General features: G+C 35.9%; 2 protein-coding genes and 1 pseudogene across 3 annotated transcripts; 2 read left to right on the top strand and 1 right to left on the bottom strand.

Annotated features, from left to right (window-relative positions):
* The first annotated feature begins 591 nt into the window (after positions 1–591).
* LOC104212248 (aspartic proteinase 36-like) lies at positions 592–7,497 on the top strand. Of its 2 annotated transcripts, XM_070170665.1 has the most exons (11): positions 592–1,192; positions 2,373–2,502; positions 2,584–2,831; positions 3,621–3,845; positions 4,201–4,363; positions 4,491–4,564; positions 4,649–4,739; positions 6,511–6,582; positions 6,814–6,886; positions 6,960–7,031; positions 7,252–7,497. In XM_070170665.1, the coding sequence occupies exons 1-11, from the start codon at positions 948–950 to the stop codon at positions 7,401–7,403; spliced, it is 1,545 nt and encodes a 514-aa protein (XP_070026766.1). In that variant the 5' UTR covers positions 592–947; the 3' UTR covers positions 7,404–7,497. The 2 variants fall into 2 exon arrangements, with proteins under 2 accessions (XP_070026766.1, XP_009759767.1); XM_009761465.2 differs by lacking the exon at positions 6,511–6,582 and having other exon boundaries at positions 596–1,192.
* A 3,752-nt stretch (positions 7,498–11,249) lies between these two features.
* Positions 11,250–11,789, top strand: LOC138887069 (secreted RxLR effector protein 161-like). Its single transcript, XM_070168781.1, has one exon. The coding sequence runs from the start codon at positions 11,250–11,252 to the stop codon at positions 11,787–11,789; it is 540 nt and encodes a 179-aa protein (XP_070024882.1).
* Positions 11,790–12,654: 865 nt separating this feature from the next.
* Positions 12,655–18,283, bottom strand: LOC104212249 (probable protein phosphatase 2C 33; annotated as a pseudogene).
* Between the last annotated feature and the right edge of the window lie 5,402 nt (positions 18,284–23,685).

Here is a 23,685-nt window from a genome sequence, read left to right as displayed (position 1 = left end):
TTTTTTTTTACTTATTTCAAGTTTGAGAATTTTTTTGGCTTCGCAACTAACCACAAGTAGAAGCTCTTCGACAATGGCAGATAGTTTATAAAGTTTAGGAGGAGTGATAAAAGAATGTGTTCAAATAAAAGAGTTGAGTTTAACGTTTCAGACCTTTTCTTAACGTTTCTTTGGCATAATATAATGTGTTCAATTATATAGCATACCGGCCTTTTAAATTTAGTCTTTATGCGCTTGGAAGAGGTGTAGTCACGCACGAGTTTAATTGAGCATATAATGTTAAATAAATTTTGAAAAAATTAAGTCCACGAGTATAATATGACCCACGAAAAGAAAAGATATATAATTAATAATATGGTTGCGGAGGATATTATGCATTATTTCATTAATTTACTTGCACTCTTTCCTATTTCTTCTAAAGTCGGGCGAGGCATGAGAGAATGTAAAGCACACAATAACAACACGACAAACGCTTTTCCCCATGCAGCTCGAGCTACATTTGTAGACAAAGATAGAACATATGGTATTTATACACATTTAGAGAGAGAAAGCCATTAAGAATATTTCCAAGTATTACGAAACACAAGTTGACGCTACGATTTTTACGTTTTTTTGCTGAAATTTGGGCAATCCACTTGTCATTCCTTTGTTGATTCCTATCTCTATCTCTCATTTCTTGTTGTTTTTTTTCTCCCCCAGCTTCCATTTTCCTTTGGTCTTTACCCTTCCCTCTCATTCACCCCCACCTCTTCTCACGCCACACCCACAAAACAAAACAAAAAAATTATAACAAGGAAAAATTCCTTGTTTTTTCCCCTTTGATCTAATGATTCATTCATTCATACATACAAAAATTACAAACATATACACGACGAAAATTGTTATTAAGTCATATAGAAATTAAAACAGAATACGCGCGCAGTTTTGTATGTTAGAGATATTATAATATGGTGAAGATAATGGATCTGAGGAGAAATGGGTATTTGATACTTTTTTTGGTTTTGTTGGGTGGTGATTATGAGGTAAGTGTGAAGGGGGAGAATAATGTGGTTTTCAGTGTGGAGCATAAATTTGGTGGGCGTGGAAGGTCTGTTTTGAAGGACCTTAAAGACCACGATGTCCATCGTCACGGCAGAATGCTCGCCGCCGCCGACTTCCTATTGGGTGGCAACGGCAGTCCCACCGGTGCAGCGTAAGTGCCTCCTCATTCCTACATATTTTCTCATATTTAAAAAAAAAAAAAAAGAGAAACTTTTGAACTTGTGTGGCTGTAGAATGATGCACATACATTTTGTGTGGCTATAAATTATTGTAGGAATGTAAACTATTTTTAAATATAGAATGAAATCATTATTATGTTAATTTGAATTATGTACTATCTCCGTTCGGTCTGAAGAAGATAGTCAAGGACTCCCTTTTACTATTCCTTAATGGTAGAAATAATTTTTTTGTTTTATTTGTCCATTTTAGCACATAAAAACAGATATAATATTTCTTCCAATATTACCCTTAATAGTACCCACACTCCCCAAATTTATTGGAGCTACAATTTAAAAACCATTGACAAGGGTAGTTTGGTAAAATAAACCCTTAATAAGTGATTTTTTAAGGGGCATACCAAGTGAATAGAAGACTAGAAGGGAATATACATGTTTACTGAAGTTACTGTAGTTGTTTTCAAATACTTGTCATTTTAGAAAATCAAGAATTAAAAACTAATTCCAACTTTACCCTTAATATTGGTTGTTCTAGAATTAAGACACATTAAATGAAGTTTTCTTATTTATTGGAAATAGATTAATGCTATTCCCTTTGGTCCAAAATAAATGATTTTTTAGCTGTTTTCACACAAATTAAGAAATCCATCTTTTAATATTAATTAGCAATGAAATTGACCATATTAACCTTTACTATCTCTTCACATAAATACTCCTAACACATATTCCAACACTATTTATTCCAAGGGCAATGTAGGAAAAAAATATTTAATTCATTCTTGAAATCTGGAAAAATCACTTATTTTGGACCACCAAAAAAAGGCTAAAAAATCACTTATTTTGGACCGGAGGGAGTATCAAAGATTAAAGAATTAATAGGGTACATAGTAAAATTACTCTTACCAATATTTTTTGAAAAAGGCTGTAAAAAATTTATCTTGACAACTAAATGAGAACAGGGGGAGTTTATCAATGATCTAGACTTCCCCTTTAGCGAGGCCCGCACAACGTGAACCAAAATTAGTCGGGCCAGTAGATTTAGTGAACACAAAAAAATTAAAGTACTAGTTGTTAAAAAGTTAATTTGATTGATAATTTGAATAGTATTATGAATATGAATTATTGTGGTTTTTCCTCATATTGTAAGGGATGCAGGCTATATTTCACTAAGCTTTCAATTGGGACACCTTCAAAGGACTATCATGTCCAGGTAGATACTGGAAGCGATCTTTTTTGGGTAAACTGTGCACGCTGTCTCAAATGTCCTACAAAAAGCAAACTCGGGGTATGATCCTAGAACAAAATGAGTAACGTAAATTTCTTGATGTATATTGAATAATTATTGAGTTATTTGTCACACTAACAGATAGATTTAGTGCAATATGACTTACAAGCCTCAACAACTGGGAAATTTATTACCTGCGAGCAAGATGTTTGCACTACTATGTTCGATGCAGCCAGTTCCGAATGCAAGGTCGGAAAGCCCTGTGAATATTTGGTTACTTATGGAGATGGCAGCTCAACTGGAGGATACTTTGTAAAAGATAACATCTATTTAGATCAAGTGTCTGGAGATTATAAAACATCTTCCTTACAGGGATCCGTTGCATTTGGGTATGTTTAATCCTTGTAACTTAAAAATCTATCTATGCTGATTTTTTGCCAAGTAATCTGATGCATGGACTTGACTTACTAATCTAGTTTCAACTTTGATTCGTTATTGTGTACATGAATTTGATGTTTATAAGCTTTTCTAAGTGTCGACTCGCCTTGTCAAATCAATCCTTCAAACCAAGTTGTATACTCCATTTCTCGATGTCTTTGAACTTGTTCATAGCATGATGATCTAGTCAGTTGTGGACTTCTCTGGAGCGTGGACTATATAAATAGGGGCACAACATTGGGTAAACAATGAATTGGGATGAGTCTGGCTCTAATATCATGATAAAAAAATGGACATTGAGCCTAACTCAACCCAAAAGCTACCATATAAGGAGATATAGAAACCACACCCCCACCGATTTCGATGTGGGACACTAACAAGAACGTGGATAGTCGGTAGAAAGACAATGTGATTTGTGTATCATATGTATGATGATCCTTCTCCTCTTCTTAGTGTATATAGTGGCAATGCAGTGAATGCACCGATGGATGGGTTCGCAGTCTCTAAGTCTATACTTGTTCAAGATCGCTAGCAGTTCAATACATGGAAGATTGATAGTGCCTTTCTTCATTTCCCTATATCAAGCATAATAAAGTTGTGTTTCCAAATCACATTATTGTATGATTTTAAAATTTAGATGTAAAATAATGCTACTCTATTCTGTGATATTATAGTATGGATAGACAAGTAGTTCATCTTGTGATGATGTGTTTGTATTACTTGTTTTTTATCCAAGATAGGTGCTCGTCTCAGCAATCTGGAGACCTAGGTACATCTACTAATGCAGTTGATGGGATAATTGGTTTTGGAGAAGCAAATTCGTCCGTCATCTCGCAGTTAGCTGCAGCTGGAACGGTGAAAAAAATGTTTGCACATTGCCTGGACGGAGTTAAAGGAGGTGGTATATTTGCTATTGGACAAGTAGTTGAGCCAAAAGTAAATTCAGCCCCATTACTCCCGAATAGGTATGTACTTTTAGTTCCCACCCCCTCCTCAAAAATAAAGGGAAAAAAATGAACAAATAAGACATGCAGACAGAAAAATTGCCAATATATTGAATTACCTTGAATTTCTGCAAGAGGTCTCCACAGCTTGAATCCGTGACCTCTTGGCCACATGGCGGAAACTTTTGTTGTTGTGCCAAGGTTCCCCTTCAATTCTGTTTATATTTATTTGAAACCAAAAAGGAGAATTGTTCGTATGCTAGTTACACAAGCAGTAGCACATCTGGTTTTGACCCAAAACATACTAAGTGGAGACCATAAGATAAATGCTGATTTCCTTTGTTTATTGAACTGAAATGCTTCTCTTCCTCTTTAGGGCACATTATACTCTTTCTCTGAAGGATATTGAGGTTGGTAAAGAAGTTCTAGACATCCCGACTTCCCTCTTTGAGTCGAAATCCAGTAAAAAAGCAATAATTGACAGTGGAACAACTTTAGTATATCTTCCGAGCAAGGCCTATAATGCTCTCATGAACAAGGTAACTTCAGCAATCTATTAACGGCTACGTCTGTTATTTCTTGGATGGTGTATATAGCAACTATGCATGGTTACATGGTCCTTTAATTTCCCCTTACTGCTTGATTTTTCACTCTATGCTCCTATAGTTAATGTCAAAGCAACCACAATTGAAGACTCATCATCTTGACGGGGACTTTGACTGCTTTATCTACAGCGGAAAGTAAGGCTCTAACCTCTCACGTTAGTTTCAAAATTTTATTTTCATTGCTTACAACCTGATTTTGGTTTTCCTTTCTCGGTGCAGTGTCGACGACGGTTTCCCAGCTGTAACATTTCAGTTTGTGGGAAATCTTTCTTTGACAGCTTATCCCCATGATTATCTTTTTGAAGTTCGTGTAAGTAATCTAACTATGCTCAACTTCTTCAACACTCTCTTTAATTTGATTACATGTTGTTTTACTTATCCAGTAACCAGTTTGGGTTCATGCTTGGTCATTCTACTACGGAAGCTATCCATCTTAATAGGAGGTTGGTTGAACTGTACAGGAAGAAGGATTTGCACATAGTGTTTATTGACCTAGAAAAAACATATGACAATGTCCCTAAGGAAGTTCTGTGGAGATGCCCGGAGGTGAAAGGTGTTCTGGTAGCTTATATTAGGGTGATCAAGGACATGTATGATGGAGCTAAGACCCGTGTTAAGACTGTGGGGGGAGACTCAGAGCTTTTTCCGGTTGTTATGGGGTTACACCAAGGATCAGCACTCAGCCCGGTGGACGATGGACGCACTAACACACTATATCCAAGGGGAGGTACCATGGTGTGTTATTCGCTGATGACATACTTTAGATTGATGAGACGCGAGGCGGTGTTAACGAGAGGTTGGAGGTTTGGAGGCAGACCCTTGAGTCTAAAGGTTTTAAGTTGAGCAGGAGTAAGATAGAATACGTGGAGTGCAAGTTCAATGACATATTGGGAGAAACGGACATGGACGTGAGGTTTGCCTCTCAAGTCATCCCCAAGAAAGGGAGCTTCAAGTATCTGGGGTCGGTTATCCAAGGGGATGGGGAGATTGATGAGGAAGTCACACACCGTATAGAGGTGGGGTCGATGAAATGAAGGCTAGCGTCTGGTGTCTTGTGTGACAGGAATGTGCCTCCGAAACTTAAAGGTAAGTTCTACAGAGCGGTGGTTAGACCGGTCATGTTGTATGGTGCAGAGTCAAGAATGTGCGGATGTTTAGATGTGTGACAAGATGAAATGAAAATTAAAGAAATGAGGATGTTTAGATGAATGTGCGGGCACACTAGGCTAGATAGGATTAGAAATGAAGATATTCGGGTGAAGATGGGCGTGGCTTCAATGGAAAACAAGATGGGGGAAGCTAGGCTTAGATGGTTCGGGAACTTGCGGAGGAAAAACATGGATGCCCCGATAAGGAGGTGTGAACGGCTTGCCTTGACAGGTATGAGTAGAGGTAGAGGGTGACATAAGAAGTATTGAGGAGAGGTGATCAGGCAGGACATGATGCGGCTTCAGATTTCTGAGAATATGACCCTTGTTAGGAAACTGTGGAGATCGAGCATTAAGGTTGTAGGTTAGGAGGTAGGAGGCTAGTCTGATAGTGTTGTGTCTTAGGCTGGTGGTAGCTCCTATGTGTCCATATTACTTCATTAGGGTTGCAGGTTAGGTTGTAGGAGGCTAGTTTGATTGTGTTTTGTCTTAGGATGCTAGTAGTTCTTGTTGTGTCATTATTACTTCCATTATGTCTGTAGTGTTATGCCTTTGTTACTGTTTTTTTTTCCTGTTGTCTGGTTATCACGTTGTTGGTGTTATCTTTCTGACTTCCTTTGATGTTACAGCTTCACTGTCCTTTACCATCGTCGAGAGCCAAGGGTCTATGGGAAACAACCTCTCTACTCCTCCGGAGTAGGGGTAAGGTCTGCGTACACACTACCCTCCCCATACCCTACCTGTGGGATTTCACTGGGTCGTTGTTGTTGTTGTTTTACCCAAAAAAAAAATTAATAATAATAATAACGGAAAAGGACCAAAAATACCTTTAACGTATTTAAATTGGTTGTGTGTGTGCTAACACGAAGATACAAGTCTATTATTTAAATGGTATATCAAGTTGTCTGATTTATGTAAGTGATACATTTACAGCCGTTGTTGGCAGTGTATGTCTTGTGCCGAGGGTCTATCAGAAAAGGTCTCTCTACCTTCACAAAGATAGGGGTAAGGTCTGCGTACATCCTATCTTTCCCCAAACCCCACTGTGGGATTCTCACTGGGTTTGTTGTTGTTGTTGGCAGTATATGTCTAATCCTATGATACATGTCTAATGCTGTTAGGCTGCAGGGGAAGCCAACGCGATACATGTCTTTTTTAGCTTAGATAACATTTGAATAAAAAACCTCTTTGTTGCGGAGATCGTCATCTCAGTTATCCTCTGGTTACATTTTGCAGGATAATGAATGGTGCATTGGTTGGCAGGAGGGAACGCAGGGAAAGGATGGAAATGAAATCTATCTGTTAGGAGGTATCACTTTACCCCTTCTCCTGCTTTGCTTGATGGCATATTCAAGTTTAACTTTTATAACATTTTGATGCAGATCTTCTGTTATCAAACAAGCTTGTTCTGTATGATCTTGAGAAACAGACCATTGGTTGGACTCAATATGACTGTGAGTATTGCTTCCCACTTACTTGAATGCATTTTCTTGCTTCACTTTCTTCGATAACCGAGGGTCTATCAGAATCAACCTCTCTACCTTCTCAAGGTAGGGGTAAGGTCTGCGTACACAGTACCCTCTACAGCCCCACTCACGAGATTACACTGGGTTTGTTGTTGTTGTTGATCTTGAATAAAATATTGTTTGTTTTTTTTTTTTTGGTTGATTTCAGGCTCGTCGAGCATTAAAGTGAAAGACGAAACTTCTGGAAATGTGTATACAGTGGGTGCTCACAAGATTTCATCAGCGTCTAGTTTGGATTCAAGAATGGCTTTTACGTTCTTCTTCTCAGTTATCTCTTTCTTCTGCTTTTTGTTGAAGTGAGAACATCAGAAAAACTGTACATTGGAGTAAACCATTACATACAACAATTGAAAGGTTCCACAACATGATTCTTTAATCCACTTCTTTTATAGTATTAAATTGTAAAAGAATCGGTTTTGATGAAAAACTGATATCAGCAGATTTTCTTCTCTACTTTTAAACATATAGGAACCATTCGCTATGCTAGTGTCAAATATTTCTTCTCATTCTTTTTCCAATTTTATGCCTCTTTTCTTTTGGATATGATACAAGATATAGTGAATTGACATATGTAAAACATGTTAGTAAATAAAACTCCTACTTTTTAGGTTCGTTCTAGTCCTTAGGAAGTAGTTTAACGTGGTTTTTGTTATCTAGTTTTTAGGAGAAAACTTTGTGGGGTAGTTCCTAACTTTTAGATTAAGTTTGCTATGTTTTTTTGTTATAAAAAGACTGCAGTTGCAGCATTGTAGTCAATCAGTCAAGCAATTTCTTCTTCACGTCTATTGCCTCTTTCTCTGCTCTATTTTTAACTTATAAATCTACATCCTTCTCTAATCAGTTTTCTATCAGTGGTATCAGAGCAAGGTTAGATCCAGAAAAAAGATAAACCCGTGAGAGAGAGAGAGTTTACCCAAAAACAAAAAAATCGTTTTTCATCTATGGCTTCAGAGAGCAATTTTGTGCAAGCAGCTATTCCCCGTTTTGATGGTCACTATGACCACTTGAGTATGCTGATGGAGAATTTCTTACGGTCAAAAGAGTATTGGCCAATTGTTGAAGACGGCATTAAAGCACCAGCAGTAGGCGAAATTTTGACGGATGCTCAAAAGACTGAGTTTGAAGCAAGAAAGTTGAAAGATTTAAAGGCAAAAAATTATCTCTTTCAGGCTATTGAGCGTCCCATCTTGGAAACCATTCTTTTCAAAGAAACTTCCAAGGATATATGGGATTCCATGAAGAAAAAGTATCAAGGCTCTACAAGAGTAAAGCGAGCATAGCTACAAGCCCTGAGGAGGGACTTCGAAACCTTGCAGATGAAGGAAGGAGAATCCGTCACCAACTACTGTGCTAGAACCATGGAGATATGCAACAAGATGCGATTCCATGGTGAGAACATGGGCGATGTCGTAATAGTGGAAAAGATATTGCGCTCTCTGACACCAAAGTATGATTATGTCGTTTGTTCCATTGAGGAGTCAAAAAACATAGATGTCTTATCACTTGACGAATTGCAGAGCTCCTTATTGGTGCATGAGCAGAAGATTAATCGTAGTTCAACTTCCGATGAGCAGGCTTTGAAGGCTTCTACTTTTATTTCTTCTTCCAATTCCAGAAGGGGTAGAGGTAGAGGTCGAGGCAGAGGAAGAGGAGATCGTGGAGGTAGAGATTCCTATAGGAATTTCAAAGCAAATAATGATCAATCTCAAGGCAAAGGCAGAGGTCGAGATTATGACAAATCCAAGATAGAGTGCTATAGATGTCATAAATTTGGTCATTACGCATCTGAATGTTATACTAGGCTTCCTAATGACAAAGAAAAGGAAGAGAAGTCCAATTACGCGGAGAACAAGGAAGGTGAGACCTTGTTGATGGCAATTCAAGTACAGAAGGAAACCGAGCGAGATGTTTGGTATTTAGACACAGGCTGCACTAATCACATGACTGGAAGTAAGTCTTGCTTTTCTTACTTAAATGAAGGCTTCCGTTCTAAAGTTAGTTTTGGTGATTGTTCTACTGTGGATGCAACGGAAAAAGGTGACATCAAGATCAAAACCAAGAATGGTTTTGTGGAAACAATCTCTAATGTGTTATATGTTCCTGATTTGAAAAGCAACTTACTGAGTGTTGGTCAGTTGCAAGAGAAAGGTTATGTCACCACTATTAAGAAGGGTGAGTGTGAAATTTATGACCCCGTGAGAGGTGCTATAGCAATAGTTCACATGAGTTCCAACAGATTATTTCCGATAAAGATGATAATATTCAATCTTGTTTGATAACGGAAGTGAAGGATCTCTCATGGTTGTGGCATTTTCGTTATGGTCATTTGAGTTTTGGAGGATTGAAGACACTTCAGGAGAAGAACATGGTCATAGGTCTTCCTCAAATTACTGCTCCTTCTCAAATTTGTGAAGAATGTGTTGTTGGCAAACAACACCGATCTCAATTCCCGAAAGGCAAATCATGGCGAGCAAAGCATGTTTTGGAGTTGGTTCACTCTGACATATGTGGGCCAATAAGACCAATCTCTAATGGAGACAAAAGGTATTTTATTACCTTCATTGACGATTATTCTAGAAAGACTTGGGTGTATCTGCGGAAAAAATCAGAGGCTTTTAATGTATTTAAAAGCTTCAAAGCTAATGTGGAGAATGAGACAGGAAAGACCATCAAGAGCTTCCGAACAGACCGTGGAGGCGAATATTGCTCTAAGGGATTTGAAGAATTTTGTGGGACTCATGGCATTCGAAAAGAGCTCATAACGGCGTATACACCACAACAAAATGGTGTATCGGAGAGGAAGAATAGAACCATTCTCAACATGGTTCGAAGCTTGCTAGCTCGAGGAAAAGTTCCAAAGACATTCTGGCCAGAAGCAGTAAATTAGAATATTCATATTTTGAATAGAAGTCCAACATTTGCTGTTCAAAACATGACTCCAGAGGAGGCTTGGAGTGGAAGGAAACCTGCTGTAGATCATTTTAAAATTTTTGGTTGCGTTGGCTATGCACATATCCCAGACGAGAAGAGGAAGAAGCTTGATGACAAAAGCGAGAAGTGTGTCTTTCTTGGTGTTAGCGAGGCATCCAAGACGTACAAGTTGTTCAATCCATTGACAAAGAAGGTTGTGACTAGCAGAGATGTTATTTTTGATGAAGAAAACTCTTGGGATTGGAATATGCAGCAGTCTATTCCAATCTTAATTGATAATGAAGTCGAAGAAGCAGCAACAATACCCGAAAATTCTGAAAATTCTAATCCAGCAGCTGCTGAAATTTCACCCTCAGCTTTGGAAGAAATTGATGCACCAGATGAGCCTCTTCGTCGTGCTCGCAAAAGGCCCGCGTGGATGATGGATTATGAGGTAACAGGAATTGATGTAAATGAAGATGAATTTTCCTACTTTGCATTGTTTGCAGATAGTGATCCTACAACTTTTGAAAATGCTATCAAAGAGAAGAAATGGAGGAAAGCTAATAACGAAATTGATGCCATTGAAAGAAATGACACCTGGGAGTTATCAGATCTTCCAAAAGGGCACAAAACTATTGGTGTGAAGTGGGTATTCAAGACAAAGCTGAAAGAAGATGGTGAAGTTGACAAGTATAAGTCACGGTTTATGGCTAAAGGATACACACAAAAATATGGAATTGACTACACAGAAGTATTTGCTCCGGGTGCAAGACACGATACAATCAGATTGGTGATTGCATTAGCGGCACAGAATTCTTGGCCTATTTTCCAATTAGATGTCAAATCGGCATTTTTGTATGGGCACTTGGAAGAACAAGTATTTGTAGAGCAACCTCCTGGTTATATAAAAATTGGAAATGAGCATAAGGTGTACAAGTTGAAAAAGGCTCTTTACGGACTAAAACAAGCTCCGCGAGCTTGGTATAGTCGTATTGAGGCTTACTTTCTAAAAGTTGGTTTTCTGAAATGTCCATATGAACACTCTCTTTTTGTTGAAACTGGAGAATCTGGAAAAATATTCATTGTGTGTTTATATGTCGATGATATTATATTTACTGGGAATGATAGTATCATGTTTGCCGATTTCAAGAAGTCTATGATGGATGAGTTTGAAATTGTCCGATCTTGGTAAGATGCATTACTTTCTTGGATTAGAAGTAGTACAATCTGATGATGGAATATTTGTTTCCCAAAAGAAGCATGTACGAGAAATTTTGGATGGGTTCAAGATGCAGAATTGCAATCCCGCCAACTCCAGTTGAGTTTGGCTTGAAGCTATGCAAAGTTGGAAGCAGAAAGAAGGTGGACAACACATTCTACAAGCAAATTGTAGGTAGTTTGATGTATCTTACTGCTACAAGGCCTGACATCATGTATGCTGTAAGTCTCATAAGCAGATACATGGAGAGCCCAACTGAAATTCACCTGCTAGCTGCTAAGAGAATCCGTCGCTACTTACAGGGAACTAAGGATTTTGTTTTGTTCTACAAGGGTGAAAAATCTGATTTGATTAGTTTTACTGACAGTGATTATGCAAGAGATCAAGACGACAGAAGGAGCACTTCAGGTTATGTTTTTATGTTAGGTACGGGGGCTGTTTCGTGGTCTTCTAAGAAGCAACCAATTGTCACTTTGTCAAGTACCGAAGCTGAATTTGTTGCTGCTACAACATGTGCTTGTCAAGCTGTTTGGTTAAGGAGAATTCTTGAATAACTGAAATTCAAACAAGAAAAAGCAACTACAATTTTCTGTGACAACAACTCTGCCATCAAGTTGTCAAAGAATCCGGTGCTACATGGAAGAAGCAAACACATTGACGTGAAGTACTATTTCTTGCGAGATCTCAACAATGAAGGAACAATAGAGCTAACATATTACCGGAGTGAAGACCAATTGGCGGATATTTTCACTAAACCTCTCAAGTTACTTTCTTTCCAAAATTTGAGAAGATTGCTGGGACTTTGCACCATGGAAGAACTCAAGAAATTGAAGATAAACTGAAGCTCGAAAGCTTTCCGTTTAAGGGAGGGTGTTAGTAAATAAAACTCCTACTTTTTAGGTTTGTCCTAGTCCTTAGGAAGTAGTTTAACATGGTTTTTGTTATCTAGTTTTTAGGAGAAAACTTTGTGGGATAGTTCCTAACTTTTAGATTAAGTTTGCTATGTTTTTTTGTTATAAAAAGACTGCAGTTGCAGCATTGTAGTCAATCAGTCAAGCAATTTCTTCTTCACGTCTATTGCCCCTTTCTCTGCTCTATTTTTCACTTATAAATCTACATCCTTCTCTGATCAGTTTTCTATCAAAACATGCTTCATGTTTACTTTCGTTTTGTATTCATCATTTTGTTTCAGTGTGAAATCAAAGTGTACAACCTAAATAAAGTTTCTTCTTTTTTTTTTTTCTGGGAAAATTCCCAGCAAAACCCGCTGTGCTATCCTTCGGGTAATCTGCTCATTGTGCAATAGCTCGCAAACCACATAGGAAATATAAACCACACTAGGCAAGCCCGGTGCGACGAGCTCCCTAATAAAGTTCTAAATACCATTTGGTAGTTAAAAGAATCCAAACATCTAAGATCTGACCACATAACAAAAAAACTGAGATTATGAAAAGAAAAAGAGAAGATAGAAAGCCAAGAATGAAGAAGACTACAGCTAGGAATTATACAAAATTCCAATCTACCTAAGCTAGAGAAAAGGATGACTCCCAGACACACTAATATAGCCGGGCCAACCTCTCCGGTCCGAAAAAATATCTAATGTTTCTCCTTTTTTTACAGTAAAGAAATGAAGCCATAGAAAAAAGGCAAAAGAAAATGAAAAATCATTTAAACAAATAAATTCAGAGTTGCAAGGAGATTTCACCCTCTTTGCTTCCTCCAGCAGCTCTCTTTTCTTCATTGTCGGAACAAACGTTGGCAATGCACCTCGCGATCAGAGGCTTCTTCTTTTTCTTCTTCTGAAACTTCATCGCCTTCTCGAACAGTCCCAGAATGATCCGGTACAGTTGGACCAGAGAAATCATTCCTATTGTCTGTAACTTCACTCAGTTTCATCAAAGACAGTCTTGTCCATCGTCTTTAGTGCTGCAAGCAGTGGACGAGTCAATTGAGTTCGAGTCAAGGAATAGGCAGACAACAGCACAATCATCAACTTTAGAGGTTGGGTATTCAGTTCTCCAGGCTCGTACAGCTACTTCAACCAGTGATCGAGCTGCAAATGAACGTGGTGAAGCCGAAGCCACAATGTTTACCACTAGGTCATTTGAAAGCACATCCCAAATCTGTCATAGCCATTAAAATTAGTTTTTGACTAGGAGATAATATAATCACATTAAGTATTTAGCAACAAAAAACAAGAAACTCTTACCCCATCTGTTGCCAGAACAATGAACTGATCTTTCTCTGTTAAACACCTATATGAAATTTCAGGCACAGCAATGAGGCCAAAATCCTTGAGGCAAAAATCTCCAAATGCACGTGCCATAGCTAGTCCAGGTGAGTCACTGTTCGGCAACCACACTCTTGCAACCTCTGGTTCATTGCGAAGAGCAAATACACGCCCTTTACATTTGCGAATCCTCTCTGCCTCCGCTGTAAATTTACAAAGAAGTATTTAATAGGAAAATATATACTAGGATGAGCCATAAATAGCATTAGTCCAAGTCAACGATGCAAAAGTAGGACTCCCTTTCAAGAATACTATAAGGTAGGTGCTACAATGTTAACGAACATAAGCATTTATTTCCTGAAGAAAGCATCTATTGCTTTATCTCTAAATTCATCCACCTGTAAAATGACTGTTGCTAAGTATCTGAAGTCAAAATTAATTTCATTAAGCTTCAAATCATAAAAGTAGATACCCCTAATCCTTCCTTTCCTTTTCTTTCTTATGCTTTCCAAATCCAGGTAAGTGTATTGCATGCAATCTGGTTTAGATGATTATGTTTTCATAAACAATGTACAATTAATTGAAGTCCATAGATGGTAATGGTAAAGCGAAAGTATTTTGCACATTTCTTCTCAACATGTCAATATAAATCTGCAAACTTTCAAGGGGAAGAACTGTCTCTTGATACTTCAAATGCAAAGAAAATCTAAATATATGGATAAATTTTCCAAATTGACTCTTCATGAGATTCAAAAGATGGTGATTTAGTAAATGAGACCAGATAAAGAAACAGAACAAAGCCAACAAAATTTAACCATTGTCTGTCACGACCAGAAACTCTGATACCATTACAGATGAGATTAGAGTCTTTCTAAAATATTTCAGTCAACAAACTAGAAGGAATTTCAGTTTCTGACTAGTACACTTGTTTCGACGATTTACTCTTCTTTAGTGCTTCCTGGGTTTAAACCTAAAATGCTTATGAACAGCAATAAGGAAAAAAATAAAAATGAACAATGGACATCAAACTGACCGGTGAAAATCTGAAGTTGCATAACTTCATAAATGGGTAAAAAGTAAATTAAAGTGCAAAATCTGTTAATTTTCGATTTCACTAGTCGTCATTTAGCCCATCAGACTCGAGCCTCATATATCCCCATGAGTTAAGACATTTGCTAAGTCAACTTATCCTCAGACTCCATCAGGAAAATTGCCAATAAAGTATGTTTTATCCCTAAAAAAATATTTTCAGAAAAGAAAAACCTAGTGCTTAATGAAGCAACTTCCATTTGTCTCACTTTGAGAGGTTAATCGTATCAGTAATAAAATACAAACTTCAGACCCTTTGGCTAGGAGGTTAACCAAAGAGTAAATTTGGACTATACCAAAGGGCTGAAAGGTTGGTGTGGACCAAAAACCAATACTGTGGGAGATTTTCCAATTGATGGAAGTCGGTGAAACTGAAGTTGTGTACAGAATAAGGCCATAAAAAGGATGAAGGGGAAAGGAGAAGCTTGCGAGTCAAACAGATACATAACTGTTTGGGGGCTCTGATTTTTTGGCCAAACTAAATGGCATCGATCAAAATCAATGGCTATAGGCTACTTAATTGCATTACTGCAACCTCATAAATTAGCCGTAAGAGCTCACATAAGAATTAAGACTAGACAACCATAAGTTATAATAAAAGCTTAGGATAAGTCGTAAATTATGAGATTGTTTGACGCAAATATGAAATTCAGAAAGCAACATGCAAGCAGCAAGATGTCACTTTATTTTCTATACAAAAAAAAAAAAAAAAAAAACATGAAGGGCTGCAAGATATAGGATTATATGCACCTGGTAGGTTAGGTTTCAGATCTACTGTCAATTGTACCGCCATCAAAGAATCATCTTTATCTCTCGTAGCCAGTACAGCTCTAGAATCCCCAATATTTCCAATTACAAGATCCTGACCCTGCAGGGAAAAAAAATTATATAGGTTTATATTTAGAATAACATAGCACAAGACTGTAGCAAGGTTCAACTTTCTGAATTTGTTGACAGACCTGCTTAACAAGGGTGACTGCAGTTGTTCCGCTACAGAAGCAGTTGATACGGCTATATCCTCGCAGTTCTCTATCCATAAACTTATAAGCCTTTAGAAATGAGTTCTTCAATGTCTGAGGGACCTCCGGTTGCTTTTCAGTCTTATCAACGTCAATTGAAACCCTTGACTCCTCATCAGCAGATATAAGGGAAGCATCCGCAGAGTATAGGGTATTTGCACTAGTCTCTCTCACAACATCATCATCATTTTTTATATTAACTTCCCAGAGTTCACTTAGCTTTAAAGGAAGAGAATCTCTGACTCTCTTTGCAACAAAATGACCATGAGGACCATGGCCATCGAAAACACCACAGAAAACTGTATCCGCTCTGGAACCAAAATTCTGAAATATATATTATACAAAAAATCAGGAAATGCTTTCCAACGGTTATAGTGAGAGTGTGAGACAGGATCGTGACTAGGGGAAACTACAAAATTATCTGAAAAAAGGAGGAATACATCCTAACTTAGTCCCAAAAACATAAACAAAATGAAAAAGAGCGTGAGAGGGAAACACATCATATAAGTACATCCTAACAATTACACAGACATAAACACGCAACAAAAACTAAACTAAACTATTTTTTTATATTTCCTACACATTTTCAGGATGCACCGTGGGGCTAAGGGAGTATCTAACATTCTGAAATTAAATACACACATAAACATAATCCTCTAAATACTACACAAGCTGAAGTAAAAACAACCATCTCTAGCAACCAATACTGTGATAGAAAGATAACAACCGGATAACTGTTTTGGTCCCCTAGAACTCGTTTTAACTACAGCCATGATGAGATGCATATGTTGTTGATTCATAAATATTTGCAAACTAAAAACCTTGTTTTTATAACCAAGAATTCCCTGAGGGCCAGTGGCACACGGTTCAAAACTCGGTGGATAATGGGCATCGCCGCTCTACCCTTTTTCACTTAAATACCAGGCTTTTGCCTGCAGGAAGGTTCGAACTAGTGACATGCGCCTAACCCGCACATCACAGGCTACGTTGTTACCTCCAGTGTTTTAAATGGCGTTTATGGGGCGAGCCCCAGGGTGGGGCGTAGTAAAAACGCACTTGGGTGATCCGAGGAGGCGAAAGTATTGCAAGGCGTAAGCCCCATTGTCTAGGCGTACGCTTAGGTGTTGGGCGAGTTTTTGCTTTGGGGCGTAAGCCAAGAAAACCTTAAGAGTTAAAATTGCTAACTAAATCTTTAATTTAATACCAAAAAGTACAAAAAAATAGCTTATTATTACATTTTAAGAAGTTTAAAAAATTAAAAGTAAAAAGATTTTATATTCTTACCCTAATTTTTTATTCTTTCTCTTCATCTTCTACCAGGTAACGGGAAAATGATCAATTTGCAAACTATAAAGCAAAAACGCTTCATCCTTCATCACTTGCTTTGTTTGGACGCTTTTATTTGTAGATTATTACTTCCTTCACTTTTCTTTCTTTTCAAGTTCTTTTGCTCTTTCAAGTTAGTTTATAAATTTCTACTCAATTTTTTTCAAAGTCTCATTAGTTTCTTTTAGATGAAACAGTTCTAGTTAATTATTTTTGGTCAATTGCTGATTCTGACTAGCATTTTAAGATGAAACCATTCCATATAAATCTCACTTATTTTATATTTTCTTGAAATTTTTAGAATTTGTGTAATTTGACCTTCTTTTAATATGTATTTATATTATATTAATTTATAGAATATTAAAAAAGTAAAGATCCATGAGGCTAACGCCCAGAGCCTCGAGGCTTACGCGTCACCTCAAATCAGGTAAAATGGCTCGGCTCGCGCAAGCAGGGGCGAAACTAGCCTTGGAAGTACGGGTTCGGCCTATATTTGTCCTAAAAAATTTATTTTATATGTATAAATTATTAATTTAGAACCAGGGGATAGAGTTTCGAACCTATAAACTTCTAATTTAATATGTATAAATTATTAATTTAGCTCCACCTCTGCGTGAGGCTCGGAAAATTAAACACTTATTATCACTACTTTACAAAATTGGCGAGGTGAAGAAAATGACTAACCTCCCAAACAATCATGGCATCTTGATTAGGTCCTTTCTTTCCCTGCTGAGTGAAGAGTGAAGCCACCTCGCTCGACCCATTCAACAACATACGCCCAGGAATACCCTGCAGCTGTTCCTCCGTTGACCACTTTCTTGAGCTCTTTCTTTTAGTAGCAGACACTGAAGATCCGGGGACTGGGCTCCTGCTTTCAAATGAAAAGCAGGAGCCCATCCAAATCAAAATATTCAATAAGCACTCCACCACAGCAAAATTATCACAATCACTCCCCCCTATTTTTGGATCCCTAATATCTTTCTTTACAAACACTTCAATACCCAGTATCCAATTCTCCAGTCTATCCAATAAATTTCACCATTTTCAATGAACTTTTAACAATGAAATTAATACTGTAGTTAATGAAATGAATTATTCACGAGCTATAAGAATGGAGTAACGATAACAGAAACAATAAGGGTAAACAATAATACCCCACTAACTTTAACTCCACTTTTCTCCCAAAGAGGAATAAGTGTAAAGAGTAGATCAATAAACACTACCCTTTTTTCCAATATTTAAAGGAATAAAAGCCCAATTAATACCCAACTAGAGGTGAGCTTCAAAAGCACCAAAGGATCAAAAAATGGTAGAGTACGTGCAAGAGAAGATAAAGGGGAGGAATACAAAAAGAAGAAGAGAACAGATAAAAGAGGGAAAGTGAAAGAATAGAGATTTTCATTGTACACATTTCCTTTTATAACCATATCTTGTAGAGAGAGAAGAAACTCAAAGCTGGAGAAGGAAAGAAATATATAAATCGACCGTGCAAAGATATTTTACAACATTATTATTATTATTATTATTATTATTATTATTATTATTATTATTATTATTATTATTATTATTATTATTATTAAAGTTTATTGTCAAAAAATGCACATAAACACCATATTCTTGTTTCATGAAAAACTTAGTTATCTAATTAGATGTGAGTGAGCTCTGATACCAATTGATGGATTATTATATGCAGCGGAAGCAATCCCAGTATCAAAATCACATGTAATTTAGACAACTAGCATAAACGGGATTTCACGGGTTACCTCTTGAAGCGTGAACATATCTCTTCTACCACGTGAGCCTTCAGTTCCATAACTTCTCAATGGAATCTCCATCACCCGCACAATCGTGATCCTCGAACGTTCCACGGTCTTCTACTGTGTTACCCAAATAATACCCGAAAATAGCAATTTCGTGTGGGCGAAATTTCTAGGAAAACTTGGCTGAAAATTTCAGCCACCATGTACTCATCCCTCTAGGTGGAAAACCTTATGTATTTATAGCACAAGTTTTAAGGGTTAAGACCCTTTTCCAAAACCTGTTAGGTTTTCTTTTCCACCAGAAAAAGGATTCCTTTATTTCCTATTATTTAGGCACAGTAGGGACCACAGAATTTAATTAACAAGGCTTCCAATTATGGAATTAATTTGTAATTTTCGAAATTAATATCCACCATAATTAATTACGAATTATTCCACTAAAAATTCGTAATTACACTCCTTATTCAATTTCGAAATTCATCCATTAAATCTTATTTAACTCCCCATGTTAAGATTCAGATACGAATCAATTAAATTAAATTACTGACGATTTAATTTATTGATTATTTCCTTTAGACTTTCGCTTAACTTATTTCATGTGTCGGATACAAAATCCACCGGCCGGGTTTACACATGCAAACTTATAAGCTTTCATAAAGGTATATCATCAATCTCTAAACCGAGACATGGATTCCATCAACTAACTATTACTTCGCCAATGTATATTATTATTATCCAATTTACCAGGCATATTGACCCACGAAAGAATCTCGCCTTTTAATAAATCAAAACAATAATAATATACACAACTAATAATAATTATATCAAGATTAAGAGTATAAGTACATTTAATGGCTAGAGAGTTTATTTTATTAAGTCAGTATAAAATACTTATCTCTACCTGGTCCGTTCAATACATACAAAATGTACTAGCACAAGAAGTTGGAATTAAACCATTCCCATAATCAAGATTAATTATATTTAATCTTGTGCTACAATCATTCCTGATGGTTTGTCCAATTCCATCATTAGATTGTGAACTCAAACTTTATACTTATAAGAACCGATGATTTAATCTTCCGTGTATAAGCTAAACTCTATACACTAAATCATCTACTATATAAGCAAAGGACACAGACTATTATATGATCTATTTAAAACTTTATTAAAACTGAATAAACAATTATTTCATAATAAATACTATATCTAAACCAAACTCATGGTTAATAGTATATATCCCAACAATCTCCCACTTAGACTTTTAACCATGATAATTATTAGAATATACTATATCCAAATGCATGGTTAATAGTATATGCCCCAACAATCTCCCACTTAGACTCATAACCATGCATCTACAACTTTCTCAGGCATTCTTTTACATGACTATTAAAAGTCTTCACCAAATAAGGTTTTGTTAAAGAATCTTGCCAAGTTATATCTGATGCAATATTTGTCCAGTAGTACTTTGTCGTAATTATCTAGTTTGGTATTAAACTCTTCAGAGATCCTGTTACCGAAACTATCCCAAGAATGAACACCGAACTATAATTTTCTTTAGCTTTCTCCCACTAAGACGAAGTACCACTAATATTACCTTCGTTACCTCACGACATTGAAATATTAGTGACTTCTTACTATAGTGTTCAATGTTCAAACATCACTCCCACTCGATAAAGGCATATTATGTCTATTAACGTTCTCCCACTACTTAAATGCAATGGAACGTCAATTCTGACGTGTGGGTTTTGATGTTCTTGAACATCTAGTTATTTCTTTGCCCAGTTCCTGTAAAAATAGTTTACTTCTAGGAACATGTTTTATTAAACAGTCCTTATCTAGAAAAATGCATTTGTTTTAACAATTGCCTTATTTTCTTTAGGACAATAAAATAAAGCTTCATTCGTTTTCTTGGATATTCGATAAACATGCACCTATCCATCCTTAGTTCCAACTTACATATCTGCTTTCCCTTTCAGCACATATGCGGGATAATCCTATATCTGAACATGCCACAGACCAAGCTTACATTCAGTCCACAGTTCTATAGATGTCCCAGGTACTAGCTTAGAAGGAACTAAATTCAGAATGTAATTTGAAGTTTCCAGGAAATATTCCAAAAATAAATAAGGCAAATCTGAATAACACGTCATTAGTCTATCCATATCCAAAAGAGACTTATTTCTTCTTTCTACTACACGACTCTATTATGGAGTTTACGGTGTAGTCAATTGAGATGTAATCCCTATTCTGATATGTAACTAAAAAACTCTTTAGAGAGATGCTCGCCACTACAATCAAATTGTAGTAACTTAATATATTTCTTTGGTGCTTCTCTATTTCAAGTCTTAAAAACCTTGAATTACTTAATTCATTAAGACTTACAGTGCATCAAATAAATATATTAATATTTTGAGTAATCATTTATGAACGTCATAAAATACTCAAAATCTATCTCTTACGAGTATGTTCATTTAACCATACAAATCAGAAAGGATTCATTCTAGCTTATCACTAGTTTTATTTCCTTTTAAAGGGAAACATCTTTTAGTCAAATTTCCTTCCAAACAGGATCCACAAGTTGGTAGTGCCTCTACTTTCAATGAACCTTAAGGTCCATACTTGACCAACTTGAAATCCTATCCAGATTAATATGACTTAGATAAAAGTGCACAGATAAGTTTTACTCAATTTTGAAGAACATATTCTCTTATGAGGTAGACTAATATTGTTCTGTTCAGGAGAGACATCAATATATAATAACAAGGTCATGCATTCATGTACCACAAGAGATAAAGTGTTTATTAAGCTCAATAACTCAAGAGTTATTCGAAAAATAAAACAAATATCCATATCTTATTTTGCCAAGAAACCGGAACTAAATTCCTTCTAACAAAAGTACATATATTGCATCCTTAAAATTAATGCCTTATCACTAAAAGAAAATTTTAACAAGTAATACGACAAATTGCATAAAATCATTGTGGAGTTGAGATAAAAATATTAAATAGATCATAATAAGTCAAAACACTGAATAGTAAAATTCAGACTGCATTCAATATTTATATACATACATGCATCTGGAATAATAAATTTCGATGGGAAAAGAATTATTCATGCAAAGTATATTATATAATGCAAGAATTATACAATCCAAAAATAAATAGAACCAACTCAGATGGAGAGCATACTATTATTTTCAGTCAATTGTATATAACTTTTTAATACAAAAATTTTAAAACACACTACACATATATGTCATGCATCTTGAATAGCAATTTCGATGGGAAAGAACTACTCATGCAACATACATATGCAATGCCAGATTATTCACTCCAATAATTAAAACAGACCCAACTCAGATGGAGAGTATACTGTTAATTTAAGTCAAGTGAACATCATTTTTAATAGCTCTAGTTTCATTGATCCAACATGTATACTCAGATGGAGAGTAAGTACACGATATCAATTACTAGTATTTCACCTAGTGAGCTTACAATAAATTTATCCGATATGGAGGAAGACCTAAAGTCAACGCATAAATTTATTACTCACTTGAAATTAATAGTGGAAGACCATAGAAATATATTTCTATCACCACTTAATCATGATTGTATTGTAGTTACAAAATTGATTCAACCCTTTAAGCTCAGATGGAGAGTTAATACTGGTTATCAATAACTAGTAACTATAGCCAGTGAGTTCATAATAAATTTATCCGATATGGAGGAAGACCTAATGTCAACGCATAAATTTATTATCTCACTATAAATAAATAAAAATGAAGACCATAGGGGTTTATTCCCATCACCACTTTATCACAACCACGAACTTTTCTCTGAGGATTAAGTTCCATATTAAAAATAATGCTCAATACCTATTTAAACAGTCTTAAAATACTAAAATTAATATTTCACACTGTATAGTGGTGATTATTGTTGACTGGACTATTTCTGATAAATCTACCAAATTTCATATCAATTAAAAATTGCGACCAAATTTGGAAAATTATCATTTTAAGCATTTTTTTAAGAATTTAAAATATGACCTACATTTTTTTTTATCATATACCAATTCATGTCAAATCAACATGTGTTATCATGTTCCAGATTAGACATATAAAATGATAGAAAGAATGACTTTTCGTATGTAAATCACATTTTAATCCGTCAAACCTCCAAAAAACTCACCTAAACGATCCCAAATCGTCAAAATACGATGTGATTCTTCTTAAATGATCGTTTCTAATGATCCTACCGAATTTCAGGTCATTCGGAGATCGTGAAATTCATGATCGCCAAAAACTAGACCAAATTCGAATAATTTTTTTTGGCGTAGTCAGGATTAAATCCATGTGATTTGCATTCTTGCTATATATCATATCAAGTTAAATCATCATGTTTCAGATTTAACACAAATATAGCCGATATATAAAGAATAATTTTTCATATTTATAACAAATTCAATTTAATAAACTGCTTGAAAACCCATCTAAACGACCTCAAAATGCCAAAAAAAAACAACATGATTCACTGCATAGCAAGGAGTTTTTTATTCACTAGATCGTTTTCGATGAACCCACCAAGTTTCAGGTTAATCGGAGTCCGTCAAATTCATGACCACTAGCCTGTAACCAAACTCGGAGAATAACCGTTTTAAGTAGTTTCATGAATTAAAATAAATATGATATTGATTTCCATTCTCCTTATAATTACACTATGAGCTGAAGGCATATATTATTTTCTTCCTATTTCTAGGATATATAATATCTCCTTTTGCAATAAATTATCCTTTTATTAAATACATAAGAACCTGAGATATTATATTTTCTCTCGTTCAGTGAAAACCCCAATATCTCTTCTCATGGGTGGAGTTAGTTTCACTAGTACCCAAAGATAAATACTCTTTTTCTAGTTATGAACCTCCACCATTAATGTAGATTTCTCAAGGATAATTTTCACATGGTATATTAAACATATTTCAATGACTCAAATAAATAGACCATTTTGTGGATCCTACTTATTAA

The sequence above is a fragment of the Nicotiana sylvestris genome, chromosome 3 (assembly GCF_000393655.2).
Source record: "Nicotiana sylvestris chromosome 3, ASM39365v2, whole genome shotgun sequence".
In the NCBI taxonomy this organism is placed as follows: Eukaryota; Viridiplantae; Streptophyta; class Magnoliopsida; order Solanales; family Solanaceae; genus Nicotiana; species Nicotiana sylvestris.
This window is presented reverse-complemented; position numbering and strand designations above follow the sequence as displayed.